Here is a 23,532-nt window from a genome sequence, read left to right as displayed (position 1 = left end):
GATCAGTACCATGACCGAGACTGCCATTTCCTCCTTAAGTTACCTTTCTCGAATCTGCCTCCGATACAGTAATCCTCGGCCATTAATCCAAGCTACTGGAGGTCTCGGACAACAACAAAAAAGGAAGAACTCAGCAAGTCAGGCAGCATCTACCTATCACCTCCCACATTCTTCCCCACTTCTCTCTCACCAGGTCTTCCCTATCACCTGCCAGCTTCCTCCCACCTTCCTTTCTTCCTTCCCCCCACCTCCTTATTCTCATTTTTGTCCCCTTCCTTTCCAATCCTGATGAAGGGTTGACCGTTCCAATGCAATTTGGTTAGCTACCTGACAACATAAATTTCAAGCTCAATTAAAAACTCCAGTCCTCACTTTCTCATTCTCCAAGGCACACTCATACTTGCAAACCAACTCCAGCTGCTAGATTTTCAAATGCTCCCATTTGTTATTAATTCTCCCAGCTTCTCATATTCTTGTAACACCATTCAACCTCCAGCTACTGTGATTTCTCCTTTCCTCTGAACCTGGAATTTGTGGGTTTAGGGTATATATACAATATTGTGCAAATGTCTCAGGCACCCTAGATTTTTTTAATCTGGTTTCTGATGGTTTGACCTCCACAGAGCTCTGTCTTAACATTATTGAGGCTGTTTGGGATTACCTGAAGAGACAGAAGCAAGTGAGACACCCAAAGTTTCAAAGCACTGTGGCAAGTTCTCCAAGAACAACCTACCAGCTGATTTTCTTATAAAACTGCATGACAGTGTACCTAAGAGAATTGATGTCCGGTAATTTTAAAGGCAAAGGGTATCACACCAAGTATTGATTTTATTTTTTTCTGTTTGCTGCTCTGTATAGTAATTTTTTTGATATTTAGAAACTTTTCATTTCATTATTTTTGAAAGCATCTTTGCTTTACAGAATTTTTTTGCTTGTGCCTATTACTTTTGCACAGTACTGTACATTCAAAATCAGGTTTATTAACCCAGGCTTACATTGTGAATTTTATTGTTTTGTGGCACCAGTACAGTAGCAAGGTATAAAAATGACTATAATTTACAATATTAAAAAGTGGGTGTGGAAGCTGTTCCTGAGATTGAGTGTGGGTCTTCAAGCTTCCTTGATGGTCATAATGAGAAGATGACACATAGTTCTCTTCTCATAGAGCACACGGATATCCTGAAATAGCCTCAGAAATTTCTCAGTTGTGGCAAATGCAGGTGACTTTGATGACCTTCAAATAGAATCAGTGTAATCAGTGAACCTCTGTGATCTAAACTTGTTGACTCTTTGCTGGACAGGTTGCCATGTTGATGCACGGTAGTTCAGAGCTCACACATTAGGCCAGGCTTAACAAATGCATAACTCAGAAATGCCTGGAAGTTGGTGCTGACCAGTGCTCACAGGACTGCTTCGAGTCAGAGGACTGGACAATATTCAGGGATTCATCTTTGACTCTGAATGAATAAGTGTATGGGACATTGGAAAAAATGTTGAATTTCCCCATGGGGATGAATAAAGTATCTATCTATCTATCAAAACCTGTATGGATATGTAGGTGCCTTCAAGAGCATAATGGACATACCCAAGCTAAAAGCTGTGGATGCACTAGGAGATTTGTAGTCTGCTGAGGGCTAGATCTGTGGCATTCAAGACCAATGATTCAGAACTGCACAAGAAGTCCAGGTACAATCTATGGAAGCCAACTTAAGGGCCAAAAAACAATCCGATTGAGGCTAGAGATGGAATTGGATATATATCAGCTCTGGCAGGGTTTGCAAGCCATTACTTCCTATAAAGTGAAAACTGGCATCATTAATGGCTATGATGCTTCACGCCCAGATGAGCTCAACTCCTTTTATGCACACTTTGAAAGGGAGAATAAAATGACGCCTGTGTGAATTCCTGCAGCACCTGGCAACTCTGTGATCTCTGTCTCACAGGCTGACATCAGAACATCTTTCAAGAGGTAAACCCTTGCCCCTGATGGTGTATCTAGTAGGGTTCTGAAAATCTGTGGCAACCAATTGGTGGAAATATTCAAGGACATCTTCAATCTCTCATTGCTGCAGTCAGAGGTTTCCACCTGCTTCAAATGGGTGCTAATCATACCAGTACCCAAGAAGAGCAGGGTGAATATTAAGCCTCAATGACTATTGCCCAGTAGCACTAACATCTACTGTGATAAGGTGCTTTCAGAGGTTGGTCATGGCTAGAATCAGCTCCTGCCTAAGCAAGGCCCTGGACCCACTGCAATTTGCCTATCGCCACAATAGGGCTTCAGCAGATACAACCTCACTAGCTCTCCACTCAGCCTTGGATCAACTGGAACATAGCAATACCTATGTCAGATTGATATTTATTGACTATACTCAGTGTTCAACATAATCATACCCTCAGTTCTAATCAAACAGCTCCAAAACTGGGCCTCTTTACCTCCCTCTGTAAGTGGATCCTTGACTTATTCACTGGGAGACCACAGTCTGTACAGATCAGAAATCACATCTCCTTATCACTGACGATCAACACTGTCACACCTTGAGGATGTGTGCTTAGCCCACTGTTCTTCTCCCTCTACACCCACAAATATGTGGCTAGGCACAGCTCAAACAGTGTCTATACATTTTCCAACTATTGTTAGCAGCATTTCAGATGGTGATGAGGAGGAATACAGGAGCAAGTTGAGAGGTGTTGTAGCGATAACTTTGCACTCAATGTCAGTAAGACCAAGCAGCTGATTTTGAACTTTAGGAAGGAAAGCCAAGGGAACACACACCAGTCCTTATCAAGGGATCAGAAATGGAAAAGGTGAGGACATTCAAGTTCTGGGTGTCAACATCTCTGAAGATCTATCCTGTATCCAACATATTGATGCAATTATCAAGAAGGCATGATAGCAGCTATGTTTCATTAGGAGTCTGAGGAGAATCGGTATGTCACCCAAGACATGGAGGGCACTCTAATTGGTTGCATCACTGTCTGGTATGGAAGGGCCACTGCAGAGGATCAGAGAAAGCTGCAGGAAGTTTTAAACTCAGTCAGCTCCACATGGGCACCATCTTCCCCAGCATCCAGGGCACCTTCAAAGGTGATGCCTCAAAAAGGCATTATTGAAGACCTCCATCACCCAGAACTTGCCCTCTTCTTATTGCTACCATCGGGGAGGAGATACAAGTGCTTGAAGACTCACACTCTGTTTTAGGAACAGCTTCTTCACCTCCGCCATCAGATTTCTGAATGGACAATGAACCCATAAACACTACCTCACTATGTTTCCTTCTCTTTTTGCACTACTTTTTAAACTTATTTTTATATATACTTATTGTAATTTATAGTTTATAAATTATGTATTGCAATGTACTGCTGCTGCAAGACAACTATTTTCACAACATATGCCTGTGATATTAAACCTGATTCTGATTCAGTCCAACTGCCCTGTTTTAAAACTTTGTTGACCTCTTCAGAGGGAAGTTTAATATCAACAGCTCAAATCTCACTCTAGATAAGGTGTAAGATATGAACATCTGAAATAATGCCTGTGGAGAGTTTTATGGGAAAATGCAGAGCGAGCCACCTTCTGAACCTATTCCATGCTGTCCCAGCTTGGGTGCATTTGAAGTGAACATCTGTTGTGGCTGTTCTTCAGCCTGCTCCTAGAGTCACAGAGTCACAGGCGTAGAATCGGGCTTGTTGGCCCACCTTGTCCATGCCGAACCATCTGCCCATCCATTACAGATCTAATTTTTCACCTAACTCAATACCAATACACACTGCACTCCACCCAAACAAATAAGGAAACCCAAGCAATAAGTGACAACATTCTGTTAACTTTCTTAATCATAAACAATCCATTTGAATACCCCACTTCACATAGAAACTACTTTTTGGCACTTCCCTATATTAATGGGTGTTTGCAGTCAGATTGTAACCAACTCACGTGTCTTTGGGAGCATGGAAGGAAACCCGGGGATAAAGTACAACCATACAGACAGCATCTATGGTTGGGATCAAACACACAGGGAGGCAAGAATAAGCCTATTGACCCCTTGAATTTGCCTTGCCATTGAATCTGTTTGCAACCTCAAAGAAATTTCACTTGTTCTCTATATTAAACAGATGACTCCCTATTGTTTAAATATGAACTTTAGTTCTGAACACTTCCAAGTGGAAACATCCCTCGTTTCACTCAAATCCCCTCTCATTCTTTTAAAGTTCAGAGACAATCCCAGCCTTTCCAAACTTTTTTCAGTAGAGATCTTGCCTGTTCCATCCATCGATCCAGTGAACGTTCTCCGAACTGCTTCCACTACTCATAGTCATTATTAAATAAGGAAACCCAATCAATAAATGATAACATTCTGTTAACTTTCTTCATTACTTGTCATAATTGTATACGAGCCTTTTGTGAATCATGTGACAGTGTACTTAGATCCCTCTGAATATTAAACTATTTAGATAACATATTTTTGAAAAAAGTTTCCTGTCAAATAGACAATTTCCTATCTTCCTACAGCAAGTCAGTTTGCCAGTACCTTGCCCACTCAATCCAACTATAGCCCTTCCTGGCTTCCCCATGTCTTCTTCATAACTTACTTCCTTGTAACATCATCAAACTATCTATATATCTATCTAAACTTAGCAAGCACACCTTTGGTACTTTCATTCAAGTCATTTATATACATTGTAAAAATGTTGAAACCCAGCAATGATCCCTGTGGTGTACCACAAATTGGACAGCCTGTGAACCAGAGAAAAATTCATTGCCTATATCTGTTCTCTGTCAGATGACCAATCTTGTGTCCCATGCCAGAACATTACCTTCCATGTCAAAAGCCTTTACTTTTTACAATAACCTTTGTTGTGGCACCTTACCTAGTGTCTTCTGGTAATATAAATGTAACATACCCACTGTAACCACAGCACATCACTTCAGAAGATGCCTACTAGTCGGTCAAATGTGATTTATCTTTCACAAAACCATGTTAATTTTGCCCAATTACACTGGAATTTTTTTTTCTGTGTTCTGTTATATACTCTAATTATAATCCTGGCATTTTCCCTGGGATAGATGTTATGCAAATTGGCCTATAGTTTCCTGTTTTCTGTCTCCTTCCCTTTTTGAGATTTTGCTTTTTTCTAATCTAATAGAACATCTCTCCAATTGAGGGAAAGTTAAAACTGACACATCACCTCTCTCACTAGTCTCTTCTATTAAGATCTTGGTTGAAGTCCAAGGATGCAAGACTTAGCCTGCACTCCAACTATTTGTTCAGTTCAGTTCAGTTCCACTGGAATTTCCCCTAGTTCCGCATTCCTTCTGATTCCTTATTTATGGCAATTCCTAGAATATCATGCATAACCTCCCAAGTGATTAATGCAAAATACCTGTTTAATTCACCTATAATCTCCCCATCTTCCAATAGCAATCCCCCAAACACAGATTTTACAGAATCAATTCCTACTTAATAAATTATTTTCTTTTCAATTATTTTCTTTTCTTTAGAAATTCATTTTTTTTCTCATTTCCTTTTTAGTAATCCCTTGATAAATTTTTGCTGTTTATTTTCATATTCCATCTTCTGACTTGCTACTTGTCTATGCATAATCATATGCTTTCATGTCCCCTTTAAGTTTTATATAGCTTTTAACATTTTTGATTAACCATGAATGCTAGGTTCTCCCCCGAAACTTTTTTTACTTATTAGAATGTATCTATTATGCGTATTTTGAAAGATTCCTGAACATGTTTGTCACTGCATCATGACTGACTGATCCTTTAACTTTGTCTCTATTTTCCTACCTCTCCCTTATTTACATTTGGAGCTATTCTTCGCTCCCTCACACTGAAGATTTTGAATGACCTGAAGTTTATAAAGGAGAGGATCAAAGCTGATCTGGAATGCATCACACTAGGCACTTAGAATTAAGGTGGCTTGGGTGATATTTGGGGATTGGGAGCTGATCACATGAAGTAGGAGAGGAAAAGGCCATTTTGTCCCTCCAGCTTTTTCCACTGCCCAATGCCAACGTGCTTTTTCCACTGCCCAATGCCAACGTCACCCCAGTTCTACATCCCCACTGGTAATCCTTCACCCTTTTGGTTGTCAAGAATCCACGTACTTCTGCCTTAATGTTCAAAATCTGGCTTTGATATCCCAAGGAGAAGTCCATCAGAAATCTCTAGGAGAAACACAAAAGAGCAAGTCCTCATTTTTGAACAGTGAACACTCATTCTGGATCCTTCCACAAGAAGAAACATGTTCCTCACATCCACTGTCAAGACACTGCAAGATCTTACACCTTTCAGTAAAATCTACTCTGACTCTTCTAAACTGCAGTAGATAGAAGCCTAGTCTGTCTAGTGTTTCCTTGCTCAAACCGGATGAAATGAAGCCTCACCAATGTCCAATATAAATTATACATAACTGTCCTCCTACTGTGTTGATGATAGAGTTCCTTGACTGTTTGTACAGCTTCACCTAGTAAGACAAGTGGAACGTATTCCAGCTGATCCCTGGCTTGTAGGCACAAGAAAGCATCTGCAAAGTCAGAAGGTATGTCACTTGCTTCATGTGACAGGGCAATTGACTGGCTGCAGCAATACACACAAAATGCTGAAAGAACTCAGCTTCAGTCTTGATGAAGGGTCTCAGTCTAAAACATCGACTGTTTATTTCCCTCCATTAATGCTGTCTGACTTGCTGAGTTCCTTCAGCATTTTGCATGTGTTGCTCAAGATGTTCCTGTTGCTGCCTGTAAGGAGTTTGTACGTTCTCCCCGTGACAGAGTGGGTTTCCTCCAGGTGATCCAGTTTCCTCCCACAGTCCGAAGACATTCTGGTTGGTAGATTAATTGGTCATTGTAAATTGTCCCGTGATTAGGCTGAGATTAAATTGGAGGATTGATGGGCCTCTTGGCTCGAAGGGTCTATTCCACACTGTATCTCAATGAATAAACAATAAGTAAAGACCTCCAGCAGCCACAGAATCTCTATTTATCTGGCTGGTCCAGTTACTTTTTTGGCCAATGGTAGCCCTAAGGGCTTTGGAGATGGGAGGCTACTTATCCAATCTGGTGAATTTGCCATTCGATATCAAAGAGAAGAAATAAGATGCACTGGGATGCCCACAACAAGGTTTAAAAAAATCACAGCAGATATGGCTAATAACTGCAGTGCATTTTGTAGATTCTACCCACTGCAGTCACTGTGCATTAGTATCAGAGGGAATCGATATTTAGGATGATAAGGGGGGGTGGACTGCTTTGGACGGAATGGTTTTGAGGAAAATATATAGACACAATTCTGACTTGTATCTTGTAGAAGGTGGATTGCCTTTAAGTAAATCACTCATTGCTGGATACCAGCCTTGTACATGATCTGCAGGTATTTATATTTGGGGGGGGGGGGGGGAGGAGAGAGTGAATGACCGTCAGGATATTCCTGTTGGAGTACTTGCGAGTGATAATATCACATCATGGCAGTGCGGGGTGGGGGGAAGGACTTGTTGGGCTGGTACAGATTAGGTAAGGATGGTAGACTTGCTTCTCTGGAGGAATTAGTGAATCAGATTTTTTTTTAAATGACAATATTGCAGCTCTGCCTGTACTAACACTGGTTTTCCTTTCCCTCTGTCCATCACAGAAAGGGGCTGGGAGGAATTGGTCAAACTGCCTGGGGCAACTCAAGTCGAATGGGCCGAGTGGCCTATTTCTACGCTACAGGATTCGAAGATGGAAAACAAACCTTGTTAAAATGCTCAACAGTTCTCTGTTTATACCAGCTCGATGACTAAAATTACCAAAGCTTGCGTTCGTCACCAGACCCGGAGAGACTAGCAGGCGGGGTGGGGGGGGGGGGGGGGGGGGCGGAGACTGAGAGACTCCTCACCCCTCCAACTCCAATCCCCTTCGGTCCCTAATACACTCAGTATCCTAACAAACCTCTCCTAACCCCTCGCGGGCACGGAACTGGTTAATCAGCTAATTTGCTGGATTTCTTGCTGCTAGTTTTTAAAAAACATATTCGCATCCAGAACTACACACCTTGTATGTCAGGTCGTGGATCTCACTGCTGGACCCGGAGCGGTGCAAGGGAGACTTGGGCGCTCCATTCGACAGGTCGACGCTGCTCTGGCTCGGCTGGGAACTCTTTTTGCGAGGCATGGCAGGTTGAGGGAAAGGAAGTAAAATCGAGAGACGCGACGCGATGGTAGAACCGCCCCGGGCTTCGGCACTCCCTGGCCCGGGTTAGCGAAAGGGAGCTCCGGACAGAGGGAGCTCCATGTCCAATCCCGGCTCCGGAATCCTAGCCCAGTAAGACTGGCTCCGTATGTGCAGTGCCGACCCCCTCCCTCTCTCTCGCTCATCTACAGGTGATCATCTCAAGCAAAGGAGGGAGGGGCTGCAACATCAGTCATCGGAGCTCAGGCACTTTACTTTCAGTTTAACTCTCACAGGAGCAGCGAGCTCCAGACAAGTCTCCTCCCGCCTGGTCTTGTCCCTCAGCAATGGGCTGAATAACTGCTACCCATGTTGCCTCCTCGTTCCCAGCCTTCTGCACTCAACTCACTCGTCCCTCTACTATTCCTCTTCTCTCTGGTCTGCCCTCCTCCTCCCCTTCCTTCCCTCCTCACCCTTTTCCTTACCGTCACTCTCAACTTCATCTCCACACCCATTTCCCTTCAGAGACCACCTCCCTCCCTATGTCCCCTTCTTCACACCCTTTATACTCCATTCCTCCCCATACTTGTCACCTATTTTTCTATGGGTTTCTCTCTTTCCAATTCATTTCAACATCTTATCCAGTCTCACCCTCTGCACCACCTTTTCTCCATTTCTCCTTTGCCCTTCTCCAATACTCCCTCTCTAGAACATTCCCCATCCTTCAGTCTCTCCCCTACATCCATTGCCCCTTCACCTTTGCTTCTATACTCTTGTCCCCCTCATCTAATGTCTGTGTATTGATCTTCATTGTTAATTCCCCTACCCTTCTCTCCACTGCCAGAGCGAGGCTAACCACAAACTAGAGGAACAGCACATCACACTCCAACTGGATAGTCCAGAATCCAACAGCATTAATGTTGAATTCTACAATTTCAGTTGACCTGCTCCCTGTTTGTCCCTTTTCTCTCTCCTCCCTATGTATCCAGTTCTTCCAAAAACCCACCCCAGATCCCATCACCCACTTTCTTTCTCCTCCTCCACCCCTTCATCCACTCTCCCCTCCTCCACCCCTTCATCCACTCTCCCCTCCTCCACCTGGTTTTCCCCTCCTCAGCTGCATCCACCTGCTACTTTCCAGCTCTTGCTCCATCCCTTCCACCCCTGTCTTTACACTGACTATTTCTTATTCATCTTTTAGTTCAGATGAACGGTCTCCACTCAGAATGTTGACTGTTCATTTCCTTTTACAGATGCATCCAGATCTTCTGAGTCCCTCCAGCATTTTGAGTGTTGTTTCTGATTCCAGCACCTGCAGTCTCCCACTGTTCTTCAAATGCTTGACAACCAGTTTCTGACTATGGGGAGCACAGCATCCTAACATGATGTACCTCGCTCTCTCCACCATGCACACTTTACAGCAATTGGGGCTAGTACCTCCATTTAACACAAGAACATAGGAGTAGGAGGTCACCAGGCCCCTCAAGCAATGACACCTCTAACTTTTTTTTACAGCTGTGCAGACTAACCATTGCACTGAGCAGGGAATTTTTACATGGCCTGAAAACTGCACGGCACTTTAAATTTTTTTTTGTAATATGCATACTATGAATAAACTATAAATGTTGTATGAACTTTGTTCTTCAAAGCATTTAACTCTTCTGCTTTTCAATATCCTTAGGATACTAAAAACAATAATAATTGTTATTTGCGAATACTAAAAATAATGATTATTAGTTGAAACATTTATTAATGTTAAGTCAAAATTTATAATTTTAATAAAATAACCACAGTCATAAAATTTAAAGAAACAAATTTACTTTGTTCTATCAATTTTTTAAAATTCTTGTTAGATTATGAAAGATTACTTACTAAAACAGAATTTAGAGGGTTTCATATCAAACAAACACAAAGCACAACTCACAACACAAGTAAACGATGTCAGGCAGTCAAAACAACCAACAGGCACAAAGGCAAAAATAAAAGGTTTTGACTAGATGGCATTGGCGTTTAGTTGGCCAGCAATTTATTAACAACAAGCTACGGATTTCCATTCTGTGTTTATTGTTGTAACCTGAAACACTGCCTGACAATGTAAATATGTCAAAGCTCTAAAATGTTACAAAGTAAAGGATGTGGTACATTTATTATTTAGAAAAATTATGGATTATATTCATTAACACATAATTGATTACAGGGCATTTCACAATTATATTAACATAGATTTCAAAATTATATTAGCATAATTTCAAAATTATATTACCATTATACAGGAGAAAATTGTAGCCGTGCTGCAACAAAGACTATCTGTGTGGGAGCATTTCAGCTAATGCATGGCCATACACCCGCGCACCTTAGAGGGAGCAATGCACTCAAGCCTGTACCACTTATTTAATATGATCATGGATGATCTATGCTGACCTAAAGGGGAAGCCGGCCCTTTTGTAAAAGTTCCCCAATATCCTTAATTCCTTAATCTTTCAAATATTTATCCATCCTCATCTTAAATATATCTAATGATCTGGCCTCCACTACTTTCAGGGGAAGAGAATTGAAGAGATTCACTAGCCTCTGATCGAAGGAATTTCTGTATAGTTCAATTTAAAGGATGACTCTTATTTTGTAAATTCCTTACTTGTTAAAAACAAAACCTGAAGTCTAAAACTGTCAGTTACCTGACTGATCCTGTTCTTGATCAGCATTCCCACCTCCTCACTCTGCCCAGATCAGCTCCACTGGTCTGCAGATTGTGGGCGTTGGGCCTGATCCAGGGCCTTGTACAAATAACCTAATCTGGTCCTCTGGGGTGTGTTCAATCGTGGGAGGATAATCTTAAAGTTTGCTAGTACAGGTGACAAGGTACGATTTTAAAAGGCATCCTCTCTTAGCAATAGCAACATTAAAATGGATGAATTGGCATAGAATCTGGAACAAAAGACAGAGCACTGGAGGAAGTCAGCATGTCAAGTAACATCTGTGGAGGCAAAAAGTGTCAGATGATGTTTCTGGTTGAGGCCGCACCACACCCCTGCAAAAGGACTGCTTGACTTGTCTTTGTAGAACCTTCCTGTGCCTATTACTTCTCTACATTTTAAGCGCTAATATTTAAAATAATTAATTATGTATGAAAGACATTGGAACTTCTCAGGAATATGTGGAAGTGTTGCCATAATGGAACTGCTTCCTCTTTTAACCCTTCACCCTCACTGCATATTCTTGTGAATATAGAGTTTAGGTTGTTGAAGTTACAAGTAAATGGAGGAATTTCTGTCAGTGATCAAGAGTGGAAAACTAGGTTGGTTCCTCTCCTCTCACCATCCTGCTCAGTTTAAATACCTGTCCTCTTTTCCTGTGCATCTGGTTTTGACTTAACTGATATGCAATAGGAGAGAGCTCTCCTGCTTGGGAGTTATTGGGGGTTTGTGTTTGATGGGTTCTCCTCAGTAATTTTTTTTGGGGCACTGGGCATCACTGGCATCTATTGTCCATCCCTAATTAGCCCAGAGCTAGTTGGCTTGCTTGCTCAGCTGTTTCAGGTTAACTACATAGAGAGTACCTGGAGTCACTTGTAGGCAAGTTTAGATAAGAGACGAGAGTTTTCCTACTCCAAAGGACATTAGTGAACTAGATGAAATTTTACAACAAACCAATGGCTTTTGCAGCCATTATTACTAAGACATTGTCATTCAAATCACTAACTGGACTTATGGAGCTGTACAGCACAGAAATAGACCAGACCACTTGGCCCATCATGTCCAAGCCAACCCTTTTGCCCACCTACACTTGCCTGTACCAGGACTGTATCTTTCTATGCTTTGCCTACTCAAATGTCTTTTTAAAAGCCTCTTAACTGTAGTGTTTGTATCTGATTCCACCATCTCCTCTGGCAATATGTTCCAGATATACAGTTGCATGTAAAAGTTTGGGCACCCCTGGTCAAAATTTCTGTTACTGTGAATAGTTAAGTGAGTAGAAGGTGAACTGATCTCCAAAAGTCATAAAGTTAAAGATGAAACATTCTTTTCAACATTTTAAGCAAGATTAGTGTATTATTTTTGTTTTGTACAATTTTAAAGTGAAAAAAAGGAAAGGAGCACCATGCAAAAGTTTGGGCACCCCAAGAGATGTGATCTCTCAGGTAACTTTTACCAAGGTCTCAGATCTTCATTAGCTTGTTAGGGCTATGACATGTTCACAGTCATCATTAGGAAAGGCCAGATGATGCAAATTTCAAAGCTTTATAAATACCCTGACTCCTCAAACCTTGTCCCAGTGGACCCAGAGAACAGTAAGGAGGGATTTGGGATGTACCTGTCTCAACTTGGAGTTGAGATTGGTCACCGTGTTTCAGATGGTGTTTCTGTCTTTGCAACAGAATTATTAGCAATCCTCTGGGCCTTATAGTGGATAGAAGACTCTCGACCATGCAGGGTTATCATCTGTTCGGATTCTGCTGCTGCCTTAGAGGCTATAAAAGGGAAGAAATCAAAAGCTCGTCCTGACATAGTTATTGAGATTCTCTTAGTTTTGTTTAGAGTGGGAAGATGGGTTGTGAAGTTAGATTTTCATGGATACCTGGGCATGTTGGGGTGGAGGGAAATGAAATTGTGGATGGCATTGCAAAGTCTTCCTTACAGAGCAGGCAAGTAGGAAGTAAAATACCCCTCAGCAGAGCAGAATTGAAAAGTATGATAAAAAAAGGTACAGAGAAGAAATGGCAAGAAGATTGGAAAAATGAATTAAATGGAAGGCAGTTCTTTTCTAGTCACCCTCTAGTTAAAAGGTTCTCAGACTGTTACTCTTTAAATCATAGAGATATGGTGAAATTAACAAGACTTAGGTTGGGGCATTGTGGGCTAAACTATTACTTAAAGACAATAGGAAAACGTCCAACTGGATTATGTGACTGTGGTAGCTCAGAGACAGTTCAGCATGTTTTGCTGAGTTGTAATCTATATAAAATTGAAAGAAGAATATTGCTCAAAAGGCTGTCTGACTTAAATGTATTTTGTTTTTCTATTAAATCTTTGTTTGGCCACAAAGAGAACCACCATTTGAATGAAAAGTTTATTATTCCGTTTCTACGTGCGACCAGTTTATATTCGAGAATTTGAGTTTCTTGAAATTCTGTAATGAATTGTACATCCTGCAGAGGGCAGTAATACGCCTAGATGTGTCTAAACTGCCGGAAATAGAAGAAGAAGAAACTTTGTCCCAACAATCAGCAGCCATGGGCTCCTCTAAGCAGCTGCCTAGCACTCTGAAAATTAAATGATGCCCACAAAGCAGGAGAAGGCTATAAGAAGATAGCAAAGCATTTTCAGGTAGCCGTTTCCTCAGTTTGTAATGTAATTAAGAAATGGCAGTTAACAGGAACGGTGGAGGTCAAGATGAGGTCTGGAAGACCAAGAAAACTTTCTGAGAGAACTGCTCATAGGATTGCTAGAAAGGCAAATCAAAACCCCCATTTGACTGCAAAAGAGCTTCAAGAAGATTTAGCAGACTCTGGAATGGTGGTCCACTGTTCTACTGTGCAGCGACACCTGCACAAATATGACCTTCATAAAAGAGTCATCAGAAAAAAATAAATAAATAAGTAATCTTGCTTAAAATATTAAAGAAATGTGTCATCTTTAACTTTATGCCTTTTGGAAATCAGGTCATCTTTTACTCGCTTAGCTATTCACAGTAACAGAAATCTTGACCAGAAATGCCCAAACTTTTGCATGCTACTGTAAGTCACTCCCTGTGTAAAAGAATTACACTTGGAAATTTCCTTTAAATCTCCAACCTCTCGCCTTAAACTGATGTCCCATCACGGAAAAAGGATACTGCCTATCTACCCTATCCATGTCTTCATACTTTGGTGTACCCTCAGGTCACCCTCAGCCTCCTTTGCTCTGGGGAACTCAAGCTCAGCCCAATCTCTCCCCAGAGCTAAATTCCAACAATGCAGGGAATATCATGGTGAATCTTTCCAGCACATACACATCTTGTCTATACCTGTCAAACACATCTGCACATAGTGTGGCCTAGCCAGTGTTCTGCAAAGTTGCAACATAATGTCCCTACATTTATATTCTGTGGCCTAATCTATGAAGGTAAGCATGCATAAGCTTTCTTCACCACCTTATCCTGCTCTATTAAAATTTACAGGAGACTATGGACTCAGACTCTTGGGTCCCTCTATTCATCAATGTTGCTTAGCCCCTGCTGTTTATTTTATATGTCACATGCAATTTGACTTCTCAAAACAAATTCAATCTGCCAGCCCTCAACCCAATTTTCCAACTGCTTTATTTCCTGCAGTTTGGCCTCAGACAAACATCATTACCAACCAAAACAACACCGATTTTCAGGTCAACTGTAAACTTCCTAATCATAACTTCTTCATTCAGGTCTAAGTTTTTCATATATATTGTCAGTAACAAAGGACCCAGCACCAATTCCTGTAGCACATGACTAATCACAAACTTCCAATGAATCCTTCCAGCAGCTGCTTGGTGGAAATTTGAACTCATGCCTACAGGATGTCCATAATCCAAGCTTCTGGATTATAGACCAGTTACTTAACCATGCTGTTGCCAATACCACGAAACAAGATCTGGCCTTTACCACCTTCTACTTGGTGAGACCTGGCTCTGGGCCAATTTACTACTGTGCTTTCAACATTATCTTGTTTCCTATAACAAAGAAGGTGCGACCTAAATGCAATTTTTTTCTTTTTTTCTGGTTCATTTTCAAGACCCCTCACAATGATATTACTTCTCTGCCTTACCTTCTTGGATTTACCTTTACGTAAATCCATCTTTTTAAAGAAGGAAGTCAGTGATAAAACCTCATCTCTTCTCATGGACCTCAGTGTCACCCACCATGGCACTGAGACATGAAGAGGCGATAGGACTGGTCTCTGGTTTCAGATGTCAACTTGCAGTAGATGAAGAGATGGAATAAAGAATTTACTCACCATCTTTTAGTATCATGCTTTCCATAAATGTAGAACCATCCCAAAGAATTTCACAGCTTTAGAAGTGTAAAATGTGGCAGGCAAGTTTGTCACAGCAAACTCCCAAAAGCTGGAAGGAGATGATGACCAGAAAATGTATCTTTAATGATGTTTATTGCTAAATAAATATTGGCCAGCTCTCTGGATTAAAATTCCTCTTCAGAGAATTCTGCCTTTCTTCAAGATCCTGCAACGGGATCTTTTACAGGCCAGATCTCAGTTTAACAGCTTTTTAGAAGAACAGAGCAGCCAAGGCTTCAGGTCTCTGGAACAAAACCTTCTGACCTGATGGAAAAGGTGCTACATTGGACAGTTGCTGCTGTCTAGTCATCAAACCACTACTTGTTGAGTGCCAGTGTTGTCATTCATCAAATGGACTCAGAAAACTTGTATTCGTTCCTCAATCACACTTAATTTACTTGTGGCCAAGGAGAACAGCACAGCCTGTCACCAAACTGTTCTGAAGGTTGAACAAAGATATGTCATTTTTATGCAGAAATTGACTAGTTGGATACAGATATTAACTGATTGGTAATCATGTGGATGTTCAAATTCCTTATTTACATATTCAATCAGTATGATGAAACAAGTATTAATAGCCAACAGAATCTACATGGTAAAAGCCAATAATACTTCAGAATTAGTAAACTATTTAATGAATAGTAAGTGCCACCACAGAATCCTTCATTTGTCTTCCTCTATCAATGGCTCGGGACCCCTGCCGTGCGAAAAGGACGTCTACTGCCTGAGCCGACTGCACATTTTGTGAAAATTATCCTTCTCCGGACACTTTCTTAACCCTTGCTTGTACAGATCAGGATCAGGAATGAGAAGGGAGATGCAGTGATGTGCAAATCAAGCAAATGTTCCTTTTCTTGGCCAAGATTGGTGAGACTTTTGCCACATTATAGGAAAGATGTGATTTTGTTGGAGAGGGTGCAGGGGAGATCCATGAAGGAAGTCTAACAGTTAGCATAATGCTATTACAGTACCAGTGACCTGAGTTCAATTTCACAGTTGTATGTTCTCCCTTGACTGCAAGAGTTTCCTCTGACACACATGTTAGCAGGTTAATTGGTCACATGTGTGAAATTGGACAATGTGGGCTCATTGGGCCACAGAGGCTTTATAAGGCATTGGTCAGACCACACTTGGAATATGGTGATCAGTTTTAAATAGTGAACATAGTACAACATAGGAGCAGGCCCTTTGGCACACAATATTGAGCCAAACCAGCTAAAAAACCCCCAAAACTAATAACTCCTACCCCTCTATCTTCATCATGTTTCTTAAAAGCCTCTAATGTATTTGCCTCTACCACCATACCAGGCAGCGGCCACTCCCTAAGTAAAAAACTTACCCTCACATCCCTCTTGAACCTAACCCCTCACACCTTGAATGCATGCCCTCTGGTGTTAGCCATTTCAACCCTGGGAAACAGATACTCTCTCACTCTCTACTCTATCTATGTCTCCCATAATCTTATAAACCTTTACCAGATCTCCACTCAGTGTCTGCTGCTCCAGGGAAAACAACCCAAGTTCATCCAGCCTCTCATGATAGCACATGCCCTCTAAACCAGGCAGCATCCTGGTAAACCCCTTCGGCACCCTCTCCAAAGCCTCAACATCCTTCCTATAGTAGGCAAACAGAACTCCTGATGTGGCCTAACCAGAGTTTTATAAAGTTGCAACATAACCTCTTGACTTTTGAACTTAATGCCTCGACAAATAAAATAAAACATACCATAAGCCTTCTTAACCACCCTATCAACCCATGTAGCCACTTTCAAGGAGCTATGAACTTGGATCCCAATATCTGACTACTCATCAACACTGTTTAGGATCTTGTCTTCAACAGTGTACAGTCTCCTTGCATTTGCCCTACCAAGGTGCAACACCTCACATTTATCTGGGTTAAACTCCATCTGCCTTTTCTCTGCCCTTATCTGCAACTAATCTGTATCATCCTGTACTCTTTGCCAGTCTCCTGCACTATCCATAGCTCCACCAATCTTGGTATCATCCGCAAACTTTCTGACCCAACCATCTACATTTTCATCCAGATCATTAATATACATCACAAACAGCAGAGGTCCCAGTACACATCCCTATGGATCACCACTAATTACAGACCTCTAGTTCAAATAAATTCCATTGACCACTATCTCTTCTAAGAGCAAGCTAGTTCTGAATCCAAACAGCAAATTCGCTGTGGACCACTTGCATCCTAATCTTCTGGATTAGCCTCTCATGAGGGACTTGGTCAAAGACCTTACTAAAATCCATGCAGACAACAACCACTGCTCTACCTTCATCTATCTCCTTAATGGGCCCCTTAGCTAAGAAAGGATGTGCTGGCATTGGAGAGGGTCCAGAGGAGGTTCATGGGAATGATCATGGGAATGAAATAGTTAACATATGAGGAGAGTTTGATGGCTGTGGGCTTGTACTTGGTGGAGTTTAGAAGAATGAAGGGGGATCTCATTGATATCTGTCAAATATTGGAAGGCACAGACAGAATGGGCATGGTGAGGATGTTTCTTACAGTGGGGAAGTCAAAAACCAGAGAGCATAACCTCAGAATGATTCTTGATTAGTTAGGGTGTCAGAGGTTATGAGGACAAGGTGGGAGAATGGGGTTGAAGGGATAATAAATCAGCCAGGATGGAATGGTGGAGCAGACTCGATGGGCCAATTGGTGGAGGCAGGAACTCTCATAACAGTTAAGAGGTATTTAGATAAGCATTTGGATCATCAAGGCATAGAAGGCTGTGGAAGTAATGGAGATAAATGGGGCTAGTATAGACAAGTACAATAGTCAGTGTGGGCTGAAGAGCATGCTTCTGTCTGCAGCACTAAAGGAATCAAGAGATAAGGGGTGAGTGCAGGGAAATGGTGTGGATGTAAAGTATCAGATACGGTCTTATTGAATGCTGGAGCAGACACGAAGCCTTCTGCTGCCTCTGTTTCTCATGTTTGATAGGATACCTATCTGTTTCATGGAAAATACACAAGTGCCTTTATGGAACCATTCCTCTTTCTCTGATGTCTCAACACATGGCCGGGTCTCCTCCTATGGTCCCACAAATGAAGACCGGGATGCGACAACGGTTCTGAAGGAGATGGAGAGAGACGATGGAATTACTCAGCAGCTGTCAGCCATTCCCCTCTTCTCCAAAGTAGGGGTAAAAGGAGAAGAAAGGGGAATTATAAATCAGAGGATTGTTCCTGCCTGAGATCTCCCTGATTCAAATCTGAAACTCTTCTTGGTATAATTGACACCAGTCAGCAAACCTCCCCCCCACCACAGCTTAGTGTTCGGTGTCTGAGACAACCTGTTGCTTAGCAACTGACAGACTCTCCCTCAGCATCTGAAAGCTAAAATGATGTTTATAACCCTGGCAAGAAAGAAATCATTTAATATTTACATCTCTGGGTGTAAAGAGGAAAAAATAGTATTTAGGAGGAGATATTTAAAAATACATCTGGCATCATTGTCTATCTTCCTCCCCTCTGGCAGACAGCTGTGGAAGATGTAAATCTGTTACTCCCTAGAATCTGTTCCATATGCATGACGCTGTTTATGGTTCTGAAATGCAAATACTGAAAGCACCCTGGTTTAATTTATGCCTTGCCTGGAGTGAATTGATTCCTGTCGGGGACTGGGAGAAGGCAAAGGGATACATGAGAATTTGGCTTCCATGTGGAATAAGTCGACTTGGTGATAGAAACAGAGGGCCTTGGTGCAGGGCTGTTTTAGTGGTTGTGGTATACCATGTAATCAGTACTGAGACCCTTGCTGTACTAGATACACTAACAGATTATTGGAATTGAAAAGGGTTCATTTTTGTCAAATGTACTGAGATACAGTGAAAAGCTTTTCTTACATACTTTTCATACAGATTAAACCAATAACAATGCAGAATAAAGTGTAATAGTTACAGAGAGTGCAGTGCAGGTAAACAAATGGTGCAAGATCACAACGAGATAGATTGTGAGATCAAAAGGCCATCTTACTTTACTAGGGGATCATTCAATACTTATAAAAGCAGGGTATAAGCTGACCTTGTGCCTGGTTATTTGTGCTTTTGCATCCTCGGTCCTATAGGAGAGGGGTGAAGCGAGAATGTCTGGGTGGATGGGGTCTTAGATTACGCTGGCTGCTTTACAGAGGCAATGAGAAGAACAGGCAGAGTGAATAGAGGGGAGGCTGGTTTCCATGGTGTCCACAACTCTGCAGTTTCTTGTAGTCACCGGCAGAGCAGTTGCCATATTATATTAGCAGTTGTTATGCGTCCAGCATTGTATGAAGCATTGATAAAAGTTGGTGAGGGTCAATGGGTTCATGCCAAATTTCTTTAATCTTTTGAGGAAGTGGAGGTATTGGTGAGCTTTCTTGGCCATGGCATCAATGTGATCGGACTAGGACTGTTCACTCCTAGTAACTTGAAGCTCTCAACCTCAGCAGCTCACTGATTGTGGTTAGATGTGAATATAAGTGATATGATTGATATGTTTGCAAATGACACAACAATTGGTATTGGTGTTGTAAGTGAAGAAGGTAGTCCACAACTACAGAACAAAATTGATCATCTGGTCAAGTGGGCAGTGTAACGGCACATGGAATATATGTAAGGAGATGCCTTTTGGGTAAGATCTGTAAGTGCAGGATATATATGATGAATGGTATCCTCAGCAATAAAGGGAGCTCTGTGTATTGGTCAAAAGATCAGTGAAGCAGGAAGAATAGATAGATTGGATGATGAAGCAGATACACCTTTGCCAGGGTAGGGAGGCCTTGATGCAACATTTATAAAACATTAGTGAGGGCACAGCTGTAGTATTGTGTGTATTTCTGCTTACCATACTATAGGACAGCGCTGGAGAGTGCCCAAAAGGGATTCATAGACATATGAGATTCTGCAGATGCAGGAAATCTTGAGTAACACACACAAAATGCTGCATCTACAGAGGGGAATAAACGTTGACATTATAGGCCAAGACTCTTCATCAGAACCGGAAAGGAAGGGAACAGAAGCCAGAATATGAAGGTTGGGGGAAAAGAAGAATACAAGCTGTTTACTCCTCTCCAGAGATGCTGCCTGACCTGCTGAGCTCCTCCAAAATTTTGTGTTGCTCCAGAACAGATTCACCATGATGTTGCTTGGGATGAAACATTTCCTTTATAAGAGAGCCTTAGGAGGGATGCTGGCACCTTACGGTGACTCCTTTGCTTTCATCTTTGGAAACAACTCACTTCTACCTTTAAGATCTTTCTTTTTTTCTTTCAGGGTTCTTTTGAAGACCCCAACCTAGAGTTACACGCAGGCTTTGGTTCTTTGTGAGAATAGGACCCGTTTTCAGGCTTCCATGACTGGCTGTTATTCGACATGCCAAGGGTTTGGCCTGAGAATCTCGATCGTGTTTGGAAGCCTTAAGATCTCAGGGCTCTGGAGACGGGCGGATTGAAGATTGGTGTCACGGCAGGAGACTTGTGTGTTGTCGGGGAGGCAGGAAAATTTTTCGCTGTGGGCCCGAAGACCCGAAGTCTTTGTGATCTTTGGACACTGAGCTCGAAAAATACAACGAAACGGACTTTTAACATCATAAATCAGTGGGTTGTTGTTATGTCTCCCGCTCGCTGTGAAAATGGGGGGCACCTCCCTCTCTCTTGCCAGGGAGAGAGAGAGAACCTGTGGGTTGTCGAATTTCAGAAGAAATGCGAAGCTTTTTGGGGTATCTTTGGTCTGCTATTGCGTAGCACACGCTTGGGCTCAGTGATGGTACCGACGCACATTTATTTTGCTGGTGGGGGTAGGGAGTATCGTTGCTCGCTGCTGCTTATGCAGGAGGGAGGAGCTGGGGGGGGACTTTGGGGCTCTCACATTTAAATGTCTTTCATTCTTTGGGGTACTTCTCTGTTTTTGTGGATGTTTTGTGAAGAAAAAGCATTTCAGGATGTATCTTGTATACGCTTCCCTGACATTAAACTTGACCTTTGAACCTTGAACTTTTGACTTCATAGGCTGTATTTGAAGGAGAGCAGGCTGAAGGAGAACCCAATAGAACTGTACAAAATCATGAGGGTAAAATAAACTTCTTTCCTCAAGGCTTAAGAGTTCAAGGAAAGAAGTTTCTTTGGGTCTAAGGTGAGAGGATCTAAGAAAAAATCTTTTCATACAGAGGGTGGCTATTATCTGGAAGCACAGCCTGAGTGGGCATTGGTGATAAATTTAATATGCACCTGGACACAGACTTGAAGCTGCAAGGCAGAGAGGGCTATGGACCAAATGCTGGGAAATATATTCCAGAGGTGTAAAATATAAGAGCAAGGATGTGATGTTGAGGCTCTATAAGGCACTCGTGAGACACACTTAGAATATTGTGTGCAGTTTTGGGCTCCTTATTTTAGAAAGGATATACTGACATTGGAGAGGGTTCAGACAAGATTCACAAGAATGATTCCAGAAATGAAAGGGTTACTGTAAGAGAAACGTCTGGCAGCCCTTGGGCTGTATTCCCTGGAGTTCAGGAGAATGAGGGGAGATCTCATAAAAACATTTTGAATGTTAAAAGGTCTGAAAAGATTAGATATGACAAGTTATTTCCCATGGTAGGGGAGTCCAGGACAAGAGGGCATGACTTCAGGATTGAAGAATGTCCATTTAAAACAGGGATGCAGCAAAATTACTTTAGTCAGAGGGTAAATCTGTGGAATTTGTTGCCATGAGCAGCTGTGGAGGCCAAGTCATCGGGTGCATCTAATGCAGAGATAGACAGTGTGGTGAACTACAGATACCTGTCTGGACACCCCCCCCCCCCCCCCCCCACTGACTGCTCCTGTGGCTCCTCCCACAGACCTCGGTATAAAAGCAATTGGAGGCACAGCCCCGGCCTCAGTCTCCAGGATGTTGTGTGGTGGTCACTTGCTGCTTGTTCTTTCTTCCAGCCAATAAAAGCCTATATCTCACCTCACGTCTCCGAGAGTTATTGAAGGTGCATCAGATAGGTTCTTGATTAGCTAGGGCATTAAAGGGTATGGGAAGAAAGCAGGGGAATGGGGATGATTGGAAGAATTAGATCAGCCCGTGATTGAATGGTGGAGCAGACTCGATGGGCCGAATGGCCTACTTCTGCTCCTATATCTTATGGTCTTAAAAGGCAAGAGTGCTTAGTAAAAGTGGTGAAAGTGCTTAGTGTAGGTAAGCGTTCCATGGTCAACATAGACAAGGTGGTCCTGTTTCTATGCTGAATGACTATATAAGTTTCAATAACCCTCCTTCTGCAGCACTGCTTTTAGCTACATTCTGATATCTCCCTCTTGTTGTCAAGTTTTTTGTTAATACGCTGCTGTAAATCATCTTTGGATGTGTTACTACATTAGGCACACTGCACATGTTGTTGTAAGTGTTTAAATATCACTCTCCATGAAACTGGAGGATAGCCAGTAAGTCAGAATAACGATGTGCTTTATTCAACAGGTAAACCTACAGAAGGAGAGTGCATGCTCAATCACTGGCAGGCAAACTAGTCCCTGCTTGATGAACAATGTACATAGCGATCAGATGGTCACTTGATGAACAATGTACATAGAGATCAGATGGTCACTTGATGAACAATGTACATAGAGATCAGATGGTCACTTGATGAACAATGTACATAGCGATCAGATGGTCACTTGATGAACAATGTACATAGAGATCAGATGGTCACTTGATGAACAATGTACATAGAGATCAGATGGTCACTTGATGAACAATGTACATAGAGATCAGATGGTCACTTGATGAACAATGTACATAGAGATCAGATGGTCACTTGATGAACAATGTACATAGAGATCAGATGGTCACTTGATGAACAATGTACATAGAGATCAGATGGTCACTTGATGAACAATGTACATAGAGATCAGATGGTCACTTGATGAACAATGTACATAGAGATCAGATGGTCACTTGATGAACAATGTACATAGAGATCAGATGGTCACTTGATGAACAATGTACATAGAGATCAGATGGTCACTTGATGAACAATGTACATAGAGATCAGATGGTCACTTGATGAACAATGTACATAGAGATCAGATGGTCACTTGGTTAAATTCTTAATGGTATGAAGATCTAGGATTACTTAACTAAACATTCTACATCTCTTAGTATCAAACAAGGAAAATAAATTTTCCAAGGTAACTGACTGGTTTCTATGTGTTTTATTTTGGGTAGCTTGGTAACTACTTGGGTCACTGGATAGTTTGAAGTATGTTGACTGATTGCATCATAGCCTGCTATGGTCAATCCAATACCCAGCAATGCAAGAGGCTGCAGAGGGTAGCGGGCACAGCCCAGTCCATAAGCTGAT

General features: G+C 41.9%; 1 protein-coding gene across 3 annotated transcripts in view; it reads right to left on the bottom strand.

Annotated features, from left to right (window-relative positions):
• The window catches only part of LOC140714971 (ras-related protein Rab-37-like), a 387,517-nt gene that overhangs the window by 95,984 nt on the left and 268,001 nt on the right, over positions 1 to 23,532 (bottom strand). The window contains exon 1 of one of the 3 annotated variants that reach the window (XM_073026680.1): positions 8,044 to 8,565. The exons of the other annotated variants lie outside the window; for them this stretch is intronic. Within the exon in view, the coding sequence (XP_072882781.1) occupies positions 8,044 to 8,163 (120 nt within the window). The 5' untranslated portion in view covers positions 8,164 to 8,565. Of the gene's footprint in view, positions 1 to 8,043; positions 8,566 to 23,532 lie in introns of those variants that run through there. 3 annotated transcript variants of the gene reach the window in all.

The sequence above is a fragment of the Hemitrygon akajei genome, chromosome 22 (genome assembly GCF_048418815.1).
Source record: "Hemitrygon akajei chromosome 22, sHemAka1.3, whole genome shotgun sequence".
Lineage (NCBI taxonomy): Eukaryota > Metazoa > Chordata > Chondrichthyes > Myliobatiformes > Dasyatidae > Hemitrygon > Hemitrygon akajei.
The sequence above is the reverse complement of the archived record's forward strand: the minus strand, read 5'-3'. Positions and strand labels throughout refer to the sequence as shown.